Source organism: Abramis brama (genome assembly GCF_963993115.1).
Source record: "Abramis brama genome assembly, chromosome: 22".
Taxonomy (NCBI): domain Eukaryota; kingdom Metazoa; phylum Chordata; class Actinopteri; order Cypriniformes; family Leuciscidae; genus Abramis; species Abramis brama.
Window position 1 is genome coordinate 33,219,870 of NC_139984.1, and position 15,425 is coordinate 33,235,294.

A 15,425-nucleotide genomic window follows, 5' to 3' on the forward strand; every position below is an offset into this window, starting at 1 on the left:
TTACAGCCTTAACACAAATACCAAGAGCATTACATCTAACATTCAAGTCAAGTCCCCATTATTTTTTATAGCACATTTTACAATACAGATTTAATGTAAACTTGGCTATTTTGAATAAACCTGTAAATAAATATATCATTACTAATTTTGGCAAATAAATTTTAAAATTGCCATATACAGTACAGGCCAAAAGTTATGAAACATTACTATTTTAATGTTTTTGAAAGAAGTATCTTCTGCTCATCAAGCCTGCATTTATTTGATCAAAAAGATTTACAGATTTTTTGTAATATTGTGATATATTGTTACAATTTAAAATAATTGGTTTTCAATGTATTATACTTTAAATTATCATTTATTTCTGTGATGCAAAGCTGAATTTTCAGGATCATTACTCCACATAATCCTTTAGAAATCATTCTAATATGATGATTCATTATCAAAGTTGGAAACAGTACTGCTGCTTAATATTTTTCCATAACCAGTAATTTTCTTTCTTTTTTTTGAAATAAATCATACTTTTATTCAGCAAGGATGTGTTAAACTGATAAAAAGTGATTGTAAAGAATATTTATATCATTCTTTTTTTATTTTTATAAATGCAGTTCTTTTTAACATTTTATTCATCAAATATTAGGCATCAGAACTGTTTCCAACACTCATAATAAATCAGAATATTAGAATGATTTCTAAAGGATCATGTGACACTGAAGACTGAAAATGCTGAAAATGTATCTTTGCACCACAGAAATAAATGATAATTTAAAACCAATTATTTTAAATTGTAATAATATATCACAATATTATTATTTTTTTCTGTATTTTTGATCAAATAAATGCAGGCTTGATGAGAAACTTCTTTCAAAAACATTAAAAATAGTAATGTTTCATAATTTTTGGCCTGTAATGTATCCACCCCAAAACTGCACAACTGTAGAGTAAAACATTAATAAAAAAGTGATAATAAAAAATGCGTCTTAAAACTTGACATGATTGTTACAAAGTCTGGGCTGGGGCCTCTGGAGAACTAAGAACAACTGCTAACAAAGTTTAAGGTAAAAATAACTGCCATGAAATTATAGTATCTTACTCCTACGCAATTAGATAAACTGTTCATTCACTACTTTACCTCTGTCTTTATCCCGTTTTATCCTCTTCTCTTCTTTTTGGCACTGTATCTCGCAGACTATGCTCATATGTGTAATGTAAATTCGGTCATCCGTCACAATCAGGAAACTTTCACCGTGTCTAGAACTGGCGCGAGAGACCCGTTTCTACGAGCTGTGTTTAAACAAAAGCAATTGCTGTCTACATTGGATGCGGCGTCGCGCACGCTACACAACAAATTACTAACAACTGATCGCGCGCGCGCTCTGTTTCTGACGCACTTCAAGCACTCACTGGGCGGGGGAAGATTGATGAGCCTGACTTTTTTGCTTTATTTGGTAGTATTTCGAATTAACGGTTTTAAAATAGTATTATATAAAAAAAAAAAATTAAAAAAAAAATTCACTCGTTCACTCATTCTGGCGCCCCTATGGATGAGTGGCGCCCTTAGCATTTGCCTATTCCGCCTATGCCGCGGGCCGGCCCTGCTCCACGGTCATTTACGGTCATTGCTGCAATGTTTCTTTTACGCGGCTGAAAATAACCGTGCTTTCTGTTACTGAGCCTGTGTCTGTCACTCGTCCTCTTAAAAGTGGAAGCTTGTGCGTAGCTTTGTTGCATTATATTGAAACTTTGTTGATGTTGTTATTGTCATGCGTGTTCTGGTTATTTGCACATGATTAAACATGAGTCTTTATATAGCGATAAAACAAAGCTTTGTTGCGTTATTTTTTTGAAGTGGGGATTGGGGGTGCGCCAACCCGGTTGGGACGTAGAAGGGGGTGTGCAGGAAAAAAAGTTTGGGAACCGCTGTATTATACAATAAGCGAGTACATCATGAATGCCCTTTTTCAAAGCGTGTTTTTGTCCTATCCTGAATCACTACGGTAAGCCTGTAATAAGCGTTTAGACTCGGCCTACTTTACACCGGTCGGGTCGCACCGCGGCGGAGTAACGTTAGCCCAGCGCCTGCGGGACTCACCGCGTCAGAGACATAAACAGAGAGAAGTTTATTAACTGATAGAGCGCTGATTCATCCAGTAGTGAAACAAGTGAAGTCTTTATGAATCAATCATTCAAACCCATTTTAAAAATAGTATGTTTCACCTGTCTGGATCTTACATGTGTGTTCAAGCATATTCTCCCCTTTCTGAGAGGGTGTTCTCCACTGCTGGAGACACTGTAAGCTATAGGAGACTCCCAGATTCTCCAAGAGGATGCAGAAATGTTTATTTTCCTTATTTTTGCAAAAGTTGCTAATTTGTTGACATTACCAGTCTGTTAAACTCATTTGACAAGTATAAGAAATAAACACACACAGGATTGTGCATTTTCCCCTTACTGCTGTGCAGGGGCGATTCTAGGATTTTCATTTTAGGGGTGCTCAGCCCCCAATGAGGGTATGATTTAAAAAAAAAAAAGTTAGTTTATGGTCTAATGCGCATTATTAACTAGTTTCATTCATTCATCCATTAACATGGATATGGCAGGGTTTTATAATCAGTGAGGTACCGAATGTGAGGTATTTAGGGGGGTTCGGGGGCATGCTCCCCCGAGAAAATTTTGATTTCTCTGATCTACATATGTGCATTTTAAGATGTTTTGAAGGCCAAAAAAATTGAATAACAACAGCTTTAAAACCATGTGCGGGCAGCTGTTTATTTTTCACACCTCATCAGCATCACACTCTTTTTCTCTTTGTTTTTCTCTTGCTCTGTCTTTTCCCCTCCTAAAGCTGAGCTTTGACTGATATAGGCTTTTCATTTTTGTCTGTCAGTGAAGAAAGTAAACATAGGGTCAACTGATAGGTTGATTCATGAATCATTTTCTCAGACAAAGCTACCAGGAAAGCTAGGTTTATTAAATTCATTCACAATATGTACACATTCATTATTGATCTAGGCCTAATACATGGCCGTAGACAGGGCTTTATAATCAAAGAGGTCATAAATTTGAGGTTGTTATGGGGTTAAACATTTTTATTTCTCTGATATGTGCATTTCAAGACGTTTGAGGCCAAAAAAGGATAAGAAATAGATTTAAAACCTGCTCTCTCCTCGTCTTTTTCTCTCAGTCTCCTGATCTTGCCCTGTCTCTTCCCCTCTAAAGCTGAACTTTTTTAATTTACTGAAGGCTACAAATTGTATTATATTAATTCTCAACATGTACACATGCATTATTAATCTTGTGCCTATGAAAACGGCTTTGTTAATGTTTCTTGTCCCCTCACAATGACATAATTACACGTTATAGGCCTATTTTCAGCTCAAAATGGCGAAATTAGACAAAGGTTTATTAGTTTTCTAATTATTTTTGTCATTCGTTTAACATTTATGACCTAAAAAACTGTCAAATATAAAATGTTTAGTTTAGCTACTTACATCTTCTTAACTCGCACTTGACCGTAAACTGAAGCGTCAGTCGTGCTGCTAAAATTCGCGCTCAGCAGCTTCTGTGAACATAAAGCCCGCCTACTTTGATTTGATTGGTCATCTCAAATATTCTGACATTGACGAGAAGTGAAAGACCAATGAGGCTCAGATGAACAAACACACACACACACACACGCGCGCCTCTGTTTCTGACCTGCGCTCTGCTTGGCGCTGCTGCGGATTGAAGATGAAGAACATTATTTAACCTTGTCAAAGACAAAAAAAATATATATATATTTTTTTAGAATAACAACATTTCTTACTCCAAGTTTTAGGGGTGCTGAGCTCCTTTTTAGGGGTGCTGAAGCACCCCTAAAAAGGGGCTAGCCTCGCCCATGCTGCTGTGTTTTATTAGTTGTTTTAATCATTTTATTGAATGGGAACCGGAACCGGAAAATGTCTTACGATTCCCAACCCGCTGTTCCCAATAAGCTGTTTCATGACGACTCTCTCTGGGTCAGCGGCAGCGCCAACACAGATTTAAAATATCGCGATATGATTTAGTCAAAGGTTTAATAGACAGACGAATCTGAAGAAGATGGTGTGTGTGTTTGAATGGAGATCACAGTATTTTAAAGATGAATCGTGCAGCTCTACTGTTAGGCGGTGGGCCGGACCTCGAAATTACGAATTTAATACTTACCTCACAGCTGTGTACGTTTTTTTTTTGCTGAGGTCATGTAATAAAATCGTATAAGTACTACAGACATTGTTTCCAACTTTGTTGTATGCACATTTGACGCAAAATGTCCTTACAAACTCTTACTTTTTTAAACCGGCATAGAAGCAGGAGTACTAATCATAACGTTAGAAAACCTCCCGTTTCCTTGACAACCAATGTAAATAATGAACACAGATTCTACAGCGGAGGCAAAGTAATCTGTGTCAGTGACCAGAAAGCTGGGCCATATAGTGAAACTGACGCATAGCTTATCTAACGGCAGATGAAGTAAAACCGTAAATCTTTATTATGAGTCCTAATCATAAATACAGTGCATGTTCACAATAACAGTTTAAATAAATAAAAGAATGATTTAAACTATATGTTTTACTTCTGATATAAACATTTAGAATAGATATGCCATCCTCATTAATGGTGTTAAACACTTTAACTACATGAAATCATTACTGAGAAGTTACAACATTTTTATATTCAATAAATATAAATATTTGTTGTGGATGCAATACTAAAGTGTTCAAAAGCATTGCATCCACAACAAATATTTATATTTCCTCTGGCATGCTGTGTTTTAATGTTTTAACTAATTGCTTATCATGATAATAGCAGATTGTCTGAGAAAATGGTTTCGTGCAAATAATGCACAACAAGGTCTATCTGTTTCCATTAAAAATATAAATCAGTTGAAAATACTATTTGGCCAGTGGAAAAGATTGAGAAAAACTTTCTCTGAAATGTATTTTACACTATTTGATTTATTCATTCAAAAACAAGGCAAGGATAGGCTACTAAATTATTTTTATTAATGAAATGTAACGGCACATCCGTATGTCATATTTTCCTAATGTCTGGTAGCCTACCGTTAAACATGTTTTCACGTGAATGAATAATCATATGCAAATGATATGCAGATGAGGATATGCATAGTAAAACTAGGCGTAAACTCCATTTATGGTTATTTCGGGGAGGAGACGCATGTGCGCACAATCTTACGCTGATGACATTTTTGGCTTTCGGGCGCACGTACACTTTTAGTAAGGATCCTACAGTTTTATAAATGAGGCCCAGAGCATGCGAGTAAAGCGGAGCGGTGTGACGCTTAAATATAAGTTAAAAAACTTAAACATACGTTTCATTTATATACGTTTAACCCCTTACTAGTCAGCCCCAATTTTGGCAAGTGATGCATACATGACATACCCAAAATAAAAAGGTTGCTGCTCAGAAGTCATTCTGAATAGACACATAACAAACATATATTTAGAAATCCAACCCTTGAGAGTTTACATTTCAAGACTCAAAATTAACCAGACTGTTATTAATATTGAGATATAAGCTCAAACATAGAAACAAAAACAACAAATATTAAGAATATATTTATTAAATGTATAAAAATTGAGTGAATTTAGGATTGCAACTTATAACCACAACTAATACATGGGGATTTTTTAAAGACAATCATCCCGCACATCCTATTCTATAGTAAAATCAGCTAATCGAATATTCGAAAATCGTGACGCATCCCTAATTAATATAGTATTATTGTGTAAGTGGATGACATGACAAGCAGCAAAAGGCAGTGCAATTTGTGTGTAAGTGGGGTCAAATGTTCATAGCAAATTTAAAAATAAACCAATGTAGCAGCATCGTAGTGTAAACTACCAGTGTATGTGTGCAAGAGTCAGTCAGCTGCCCTTAGGCTATTGGAGGGTGGGGGTGGAAGGAAGAGGCTCTCTATGATTCCCCTATAGAAAGTTAAGAGGATGGATTTTTGGGAGATGAGCCTTCCTCAACTGTGGGAGGAAGTGCAGAGGTTTTTGGACTTTCTTGGCCAGGTTCTGTTGGTGGTGTCGATAGATCAAGATGGGTCATCTGTGATGTGGATACTATAGCAACTCCGTGATCTTGACCTGCTCCATCAACGATCACCTCTGTAGTCATTTGGGTGTGGAGAGATATGATGTTGTCCTGTTCGTGTCTGTGTGTTAGATAAACAACTGAATTATATTCAGATAAATAAACACAGAAAGCGCACATTACTAGATCATTTTAAATCACATTTTTCATCTTGACATTTGTATTAAGATGCTAACCATCTTAAACGAGCTTGACAAAACTACTGCAGTTCTTCTGACCACAAATCATTTTGTTAAATAGCTCAAAAACAGCCATCTTTAACTAAAATATTTTTCCACCATATTCCATCTTATACCTGTTCTGTTGTGTAGGTGAAGCCCAACCACTATCAATCGTGACAATCAACCATAATTGGCTTAAATAACTCCATGACTACCACTATAAAGTTGATTTGAAATCATTTGTTTGTTTTGGTTTGCACTCTTTTTAGCTGATAATTAGTCTAGCTGACTTGTAGCCTAGGTAGCTTGCTGTAACCAACCTGGACATACCCTCCCGTTTACCCCGTGATTCTCCCTTAGTCAGACTTATTTCCTGCTGTCTTCCCGTTTAAATATTTTCCCGTAATTATCCCGTATTTGAATACTCTTTGCTTAGTTCATTGTGTATGTACCGAATTATTATTTTGGATTAGCCTAAGCAACATACCGTTAGACCTAACGTTAGCTTTACTGCTCCACTACCAACATTCTTTCGTGGCTAACTTTACTGTTCTCATCAACGACAACGCATATATTCACGGCGAACTATAGCTTGCAGTCTTAAATACAACTTATATGAAAAGGATTAAGATATAGGGTTGTATAATCATTGCAAAACAAATCTTACCTTGACGTTGTCTTGCCGAGACACACCAGTCTCTCCAGGTTGGGTTGTAGACTCATGGATTTGGCTTCAGACTGACGCGACGCCGGTTCAACGAATAACGTGATTGACCAAATCAATTCAACAAGGTAACAACACAAGCGTTGATTGGATCTCACTCCGGCCAATGTTTGTGATCAGCTAGCGAAATTAAATCTATTTTTATACTTTAATGTGCAACAATTGGCGTTGGAAGCAATCGGTAATCTTTTTGTGAATTATTCATACAGCCAAATAAAAAAAATGAGCTAGACAGCTGCTGGGTAACTGTCAAATCAAAAACTAAACGAGATAGACGGACTTGGCCCACTGCCTATGTCTTATCTCTCTCTCAGCATATGAGCAGTGCGAGGGCTTTCAGTGCTTTCAGTCTCACGGCTCTTCCACACGTCCACTTGAAATGGATATTACGACACTCAACACTCATATGCTGCGTTCATGTCATCTCGTAAAGATTGTCACATATAACAACAATCATTATCTACAAGCATAGCGATTATTATTCAATAAGAGAAAATAAAGGACTAAATTTGAAAGTTTATTAAATGAACTAAAATTATACATTCATAACTATACAAATAATGACACACTGCATACAGCACAACACCATTCTCTGATCAGATCTTTGAAATCAAGCCGTCGTGCTCAATCGTGTTTAATAGACAGCATGACCAGACCATTCAGTCTTTCCTGAGACAGTGTTCACTAAAACATTGACAGGATCATTGAATCAGTGATTTGAACTCGGTAAACTAAATCAGTTCTGTTCATGAATGAATCATCTAGACTGGTTTATTAACGGGGTTCTCCTATTCACGGCAATGAACCGACTCAAATGATTCATTCACGAATCGGACATCATTACAAATGTACATCTATGACAGAACGACATCGTAAATGTTGATCGATTCCTCACAGAAATCGGCTCCAAGTCTTCAAAAAGCCTAAATATATACATCACTGGACTAGTTTTATTGTCACTTGGTGATTTTCCGTTTCTGCCCTGCGTCGTTTCTGAATAACCCGCAAACACACACACACACACTATAATGAATACCCGTTCTTTATAGCGTTCTTCCTATAAGATTATTTTACAAAGTAAATACCAAAATCATCCAGGAAATTATGGAGTTCTGCTGGACCCTTAGAATCGTCCCAATCCTCCCCTGCTAACACACACACACACACACACACAAGCACGCACACACAAGCACGCACACAAACACACACACACAAACACACGCACACACAAGCACACGCACACACACACACAAACACACACACACACACACACACGTTCCTTAAAATGTTTACAAATACATTAAGCACACTCACTCACTCACACACACACACAAACACACACACGTTTTATGGGGACTTTCCATAGAAATAATGATTTTTATACTCTACAAACTCTATAATCAATCCCCTAATCCTAACTGATGAATTTTCACAATGTGAACTAATGAGTATTTGTATATATTTCATATTGACAGGATTATGTTATTTTTTAAGTGTCATGTTTATCTCTGGATATAGGCTTAATGTGTGTCATTGTTCTCTACAGGTTGTATAGGTGTGGTGTGACAGATGAAGGTTGTGCTGCTCTGGCTTCAGCTCTGAGATCAAACCCCTCACACCTGAGAGATCTGACTCTGTCATATAATAAACTAGGAGACTCAGGAGTGAAGCTGTTCTCTGCTGGACTGGCGAATCCTCACTGTAAACTGGAGACACTGGGGTAAGATCATACGTTACTCTCACATGAAACTGTCACTAGGGGCGTTTCCATTACAGATTTGCGCAAAACTTTTGCGTTTTTTTTCTTCTTCTAAATGTCGACAGAAATCTATTGTGAAATGACGGCGTTTCCATTAACCGATGTTATGCAACTAAAACTTATTCACTATAAACTTAAATCATGTTACAGTTTTTTTCGATTGCTAAACGACAGTGAGCACAACTGGAGCTACATGTGCAAAACTCTAACTACAGTCTGCACTACCAACAGTCACCTGAGCTAAACAGTTCACATCACCTGCAAAACTCACTCCAAGCAACACAACTCTAAACACACGGCTCAAACACTGCACAACCCTCACTGAGATAACACACACTGTCACTCAGAACACACTGAGATAACACACACTGTCACTCAGAACACACTGAGATAACACACACTGTCACTCAGAACACACTGAGAGGAAAAACACTAGCATCAAACACCAATACAGAAAATACAAACTTTTCATCTTTACAGTTTGAACAATTTCAGTGACTTCATACAAAGTAATATTTTCTTCAAAGAAAAGAGTGACATTCTTTCACATGATTTATTTACATTTTTAGAACATAACAATTCTTTAAGGTAAATGAAAATTAGCCTTGAAAATGAAATGTAAAATGAAAATTGTTCAATTTCCAAAATTAGTCTTTCTGAGCTCTACCTATATGTATATATATGTGTGTGTGTGTGTTCACTAACAAGTCTAAAACAAGACCCCTGCTTAGCCTTTCAGCTGGAATTGCAATCAGCAGTGTTTGAAAGGCACAAGGCTGACATCTATTCTGTTTTGAATGTGTGGTTCACAGTTTTGACAGCAGTGTGTTCGCATTTGAACAAAGTGCTGTAAATACACAGTGTTGTGCAGGTTCAAGGTCTTGATTGTGGCATTTATTTGAGGTTTAGAATCCATTATTCCTGTAATTCTTTTGCCTTATATGAGTTTAATAAAGAGCTCTGTCTCGTATTCTGTCCAAACACACTGCGTCGTCTACGTCAGGTGACTGTAAATGCGCAAAAACTGTTTCCATTGCAGTTTTGCGAAATATTTCTTTTTTGAATGGCCTGAAAAACCTCCTCATGTGAGCGTAAAAACTTTTTTTCTATAAATGGGAGTTTTTGCGAAATTGACGTGTTTCCATTGGGCGTATTTTCAATTCGCAATTTCAATTTGCGCAATTTGAAGGGTAATGGAAACGCGGCTACTGTGAATTCATAAAGTATAATCAAAATGGAATCAAATGCAGGGAAATAACTACTATTTCATTAATTACAAGCAAAGCTATTAAAACAACATGATCAAATTCATCAAATTATTTTTACGTCTGTTCATATGATGTAAGAGAATTCATATTTGTAAAGCGTTTGCTCTATTTATCAAAACTACTCCATCTACACCTGGTCACATAAATGTGTTTTTGCAAAACGGATTTAAATCCGATCTTCAATTCCCGCACTATATGCAGATTTAATGGAGGGCACGTCACCGAAAGCAACAGATATGAGCTGCATTTTATTGATCATCAGCTAAAATTTCTAAATCAAAGACCGCAATAAGAGAGAGCAGCAACAGCCCTGGAAGATCATTTCATTTCTTTACTTTTAATGATGATGATTGTGTGTTAAGCGTCTGCGACTGACTTTCACTTTGATTTGCGATAGTTTGAACGTTGTCTTGATGAACAGATGCTCAGCTGCTCGTCTGCGGTGATGCGTGTTGCAGTAGCGGCGTCATATCTGGCTATAACATGACATATAGCCTATCACACGCTCTCACACGCTTATTTTTTAGCATTTTTGGGAGGAGTAAAATTTCCATATGTGGTTTCAACAACCAGATGCATTTACACTCGTCCAGTTTGGTCTGAAATGCGGCCCAGACCTCCTCCTGAAGTGGTTTGAGCGATCGGATTCAAATCCGTCTCGAATGCGTTTCGGAGGGCATTTACACCTGGTCTTTTCACAGAAAACGCATGAAGTGGCCAGGTGTAAACAGCCCCTAAATCATCCACCATCAAAAATCGTGATATCGCATAAACACAAGTATAAAACAACTGTTATCATGTCTGAAAACAAACACAAGTAACGGAGTTTACAAAACTGTATCGCACGCATGCTACAGTGGTACATTTATTCATGGCACAGACCAATCTTTGTGTAGATATATGTCGCACTGTACAGCCCTGTACAGGACCCTTTAATGAGCGTTTGGTGTAGGTCTACTAGGCATAGAGATATCTGAACATCTTTGCCAAGCGCAAACCAGTACAGAAGTAGCCTAATCAATAATTAAAGTGCAAGCTGAGAAACTGAAGTGGATATGGAGAAAAGCTTCTTTATATGCCATTGCCTACATTTTAAACGCATGTCTGCCAATAGGCCTAAAATATTACATATATGGTTATTGTGACAGAGACTGGGACTCCAGGTTAATAAGATTCTGACTGAGTAGCAAGATATGAATTCAATTGTGATTCTGTGAGAATTCACAGATCCAGTTTCTCTTTTTTAATCTTCCCCTTAATATTTAAAGGAATCTACATGTATGTGTGTGTGTGTGTGTGTGTGTGTGTGTGTGTGTGTGTGTGTGTGTTCAAATATGGCTTCTGGAGAGCAAATGAAGGATAAAATATGAATTACTAAACAGACATTAATTAAGCAGTTCCCCATACTTTTAGAGTTACAACTAAAACCACTAGATGGCAGCAGCGTATAAGAGATGAACTGACAGCTAGTAAATCTTTGAACATGGAGTGCTAATGATAATAAATGTAATATGTCAGGCTCACAATTTTTACAATTGAAGTGTTATAAAAGTTGTAGAAATGACAAATTCAATGAAAAATCAAATCAAATCAATCAAAAAATCTTTATTGATATGCAAATAGACAATAGACATCCAGGAAAAGAAAAATGCATTTTGTTTCTTTATATGCAGCCCAATGTTATCCAATGAGTTGTTTGCATTATTTAGGTAATTTATTTTCATTTTATTTAATTTTTGGTAACACTTTACAATAAGGTCTCATTTGTTAATGCATTAACTAACATGAACTAACAGAGAGCAATAGCCTTTATTAATGTTAGTTAATAAAATATTAGTGTTCATGTTAGTTCACAGTGCATGTTAACAGATACAACTTTGGATCTTAAAAATGTCTTATAAAATGTTGAGCTTAACATTAACTAAGATTAATAAATGCTGTAGAATATTGTTCATTAATTGTTGGTTCATGTTAACTAATGCTAACAAAATGAAACCTTAGCCCATTATAAAGTGTTACCATTTTTTAATAAAGAAAGTTGGCCATAGGAGTGTAAAATTAATTTTAAAAGCTAAGGAATCTTTCCTGTAGCTCAAACAGTATAGTGTTGAAAACACACACACACACACACACACACACACACTATAATGAATACCCGTTCTTTATAGCGTTCTTCCTATAAGATTATTTTACAAAGTAAATACCAAAATCATCCAGGAAATTATGGAGTTCTGCTGGACCAATCCTCCCCTGCTAACACACACACACACACACACACACACACACACACAAACAAACACACACACATTCCTTAAAATGTTTACAAATACATTAAGCACACTCACCCACACACACAAACACACACACACACACACGTTCCTTAAAATGCTTACAAATACATTAAGCACACTCACCCACACACACACAGACACACACATTCCTTAAAATGTTTTACAAATACATTAAGCACACTCACCCACTCTCACCCACACACACACACACACACAAACACACACACGTTTTATGGGGACTTTCCATAGAAATAATGATTTTTATACTCTACAAACTCTATAATCAATCCCCTAATCCTAACTGATGAATTTTCACAATGTGAACTAATGAGTATTTGTATATATTTCATATTGACAGGATTATGTTATTTTTTAAGTGTCATGTTTATCTCTGGATATAGGCTTAATGTGTGTCATTGTTCTCTACAGGTTGGATAGTTGTGGTGTGACAGATGAAGGTTGTGCTGCTCTGGCTTCAGCTCTGAGATCAAACCCCTCACACCTGAGAGAACTGGATCTGTCTGATAATAATCTAGGAGACTCAGGAGTGAAGCTGTTAGAGGATCTGAGGGATGATCCACATTATAAACTGGAGACACTGGAGTAAGAATAGTTTAACGATTTTCATCATCATATTTTTATTTAAAGTTCAAATGGCTGATTTACTCACTAGAAATATAAGTCAATTGTACCAGGTTCAATAACACTGTGTGTGTGTGTGTGTGTGTATATTTTGTCTGTGTGTGTGTGTGTGTGTGGATATTTTGTCTGAGTGTGTGTGTGGATATTTTGTCTGAGTGTGTGTGTGTGTGTGTGTGTGTGTGTGAGAATATTTTGTCTGAGATCATCAGATAATGAGTCTTAAATTCAGCTTCAGTTTCTGTAGGTCTCTGAACTTTAAACTGTGTTTAATATGAGTGTAATTCTGCTCATACTGTTGTGACTGATTGTGAAAATAATATTAATGTTATTTTCAGCTTTTCCCCTTTAACTGTCTCTATAGGCATCTTTACACAGCGAGTTAAGGCTGCTCTAAAGCGGCTCTGTGTCTGCTCAAAGTTCTGTGGAAAGACACAATGCCGCATGAAAGCAGACTTAAAATATGCCGGGTCTGACCCGCCTCAGCCCCGAGTGTCAAAGATGACTCTGATATTGTTTTGTTCAGTGTAAATGAACGCGATCTTGTGTCGCTCTAAACTACGCCATTGTCATGACAACCAAACGCGCGGCGCGAGAATCAAGAAGCGGAAGACTAAACATATCGGCCATAATCCATATTGTTTTAGCCAAATTAAAAACTGTCAGCCAATAAGAGACAATAAAGTAAAAGTGTCCTGTACTCACATCGTGAAGAAACCACCAGAATAACAGAGTCGACGTGTGTAATCAATTGGCTTTCGCCGTTTGTAATCTCTGAAGAGACTGGCAGATCAACGCGCTTCTACATTTCTCTCAGATACGCTAATGCTTATTCGCCGTCACTGTGTGATATTATATTCCAGAAATCATCTTCTTGAGGACGATATTTCACACACACACACACACACACACACACACACACGACCTGAAACGCTGACGACAGCAGAATTGTTCTTTCTGGCTCTTTGAAAAACATGAATAAATCCTGCGGTGATCGACCCGGTGTAATAATTCATAATATATTTGTAGCATTTGTTCCATCTGGAATAGTTTTATTAAGAAATATAAAATAGCTCTCAGTACCACAGAATTATGACAAACATCAGAGCGTGAGATCGCTATATCACACAGAGGAAATCTGAAATTCTGTGTTTTTATTTATCTTGAGTTTTATTTCTTTAATATTTAATTACTTTTAAATTCATTTTATAACACTTTGTTAAAACTGTAGTTTTAAAATAATAATGTTCAAAGTATTATTTCCCGCGATTTTAATAACTAATTCATATGTAAATGCATTTATGTTCTCGGCGTCAGAGAAGCAATAAACATTCTGTGTAAATGCACATTTTGTGATTTTATGCCGCTTCAGATTTGGTTTGTGTGTAAAGACGCCTTATGTGTGTGATAATCTGAGATCTGGGTTGTTATTAACTGATATTAAATGTGTAGTGAGTGTAATGGTCATTTCTGCTGGTTCTGGATCAGCTGTCCGGTGTGTGAAAGTGACCTTTCATGTGCTTTTGATTTTGTAAAGTGACTTTGAGCATCAGAGAGAAGCGATATGATCATGCTTGAGAATGAATTAATATAGATTATCTAGTTAGTTTTCTTATGAAAAGATGTGACAGATGTAATATCTCATACTGCATATGTGACTGTGTGTGTGTTTTATTTTAGGTTATAGAAGACAGTGTGATCTTGTGCTGATCATCTGATGGTGAATAAGGATCCACTACAGAGACTCAGTCAACAGAATCAACAGAGACTGAAGATACAGTGACTTCACTGTTAGAAATGAAGACTTCATTTAGATCTCAGCGATCCTCTGACAGACCTGATGAGGCGGCAGTGAAACACCTTTTATTTCACAGCAAATTACAGTTTCTCATTCATAGATTAATCATTTTATGTGTATAAACGCACAGTAACTCAAAAAGCTCTGAGTTTTGTCACAGAGTAAATAAAGAGCCTGAATATCTCTGTGTTTGTGTTGTTCCAGCAGAGGGAGACAAAGACTGATGAAATATTTATTTTTCATAATTATGAGAAGAAGAAGAAACAGTTCAAGCTCACTTTTGGAAAACAATGGAAGCTCAAGTTTATACATAATGTTTTTAATAATGGTTGCATTACATGTGTATTAATGTATTAAAGGGGTCATATGATGCATTTTCATGTTTTCTTTTTCTTTAGTGTGTTATGTAGATGTTTTTGCATGTATAAGATCTACAAACTTACAAAGCTCAAAGTCTCCTACAAAAGATTTTGGTGCTCGAGCCCCTTTTTCAAAATGAATCTGAAGTGCCCCTCTCAAACAAATATCAATGATAATAATACAATACAATACAATAAAACAAAATGCATTCGATTATAATTAACATGACAATGTGAACAAAACTACCGACAATTTATTATTTTTTTCCGAAGTGTTTGGCTCGAGGTCAT

At 36.5% G+C, this 15,425-nt stretch overlaps 1 protein-coding gene and 1 long non-coding RNA gene across 13 annotated transcripts in view; one reads left to right on the forward strand and one right to left on the reverse strand.

The window, feature by feature from the left end:
* The window catches only part of LOC311073496 (NLR family CARD domain-containing protein 3-like), a 239,259-nt gene that overhangs the window by 123,958 nt on the left and 99,876 nt on the right, over positions 1–15,425 (forward strand). For 8 of the 12 annotated variants that reach the window (XM_084099313.1, XM_084099310.1, XM_084099312.1 and 5 more), the window contains one exon: positions 8,567–8,740. The exons of 3 other annotated variants lie outside the window; for them this stretch is intronic. In XM_084099313.1, the coding sequence (XP_083955439.1) occupies positions 8,567–8,740 (174 nt within the window). Of the gene's footprint in view, positions 1–8,566; positions 8,741–12,767; positions 12,942–14,657; positions 15,153–15,425 lie in introns of those variants that run through there. One more of the 12 variants, XM_084099303.1, reaches the window with a different exon arrangement.
* Positions 5,582–8,560, reverse strand: LOC311073506. The gene is made up of 2 exons (XR_014604158.1): positions 6,964–8,560; positions 5,582–6,196 (listed from the first exon to the last, which is right to left on the reverse strand). It is a non-coding gene; the product is annotated as an uncharacterized lncRNA (long non-coding RNA).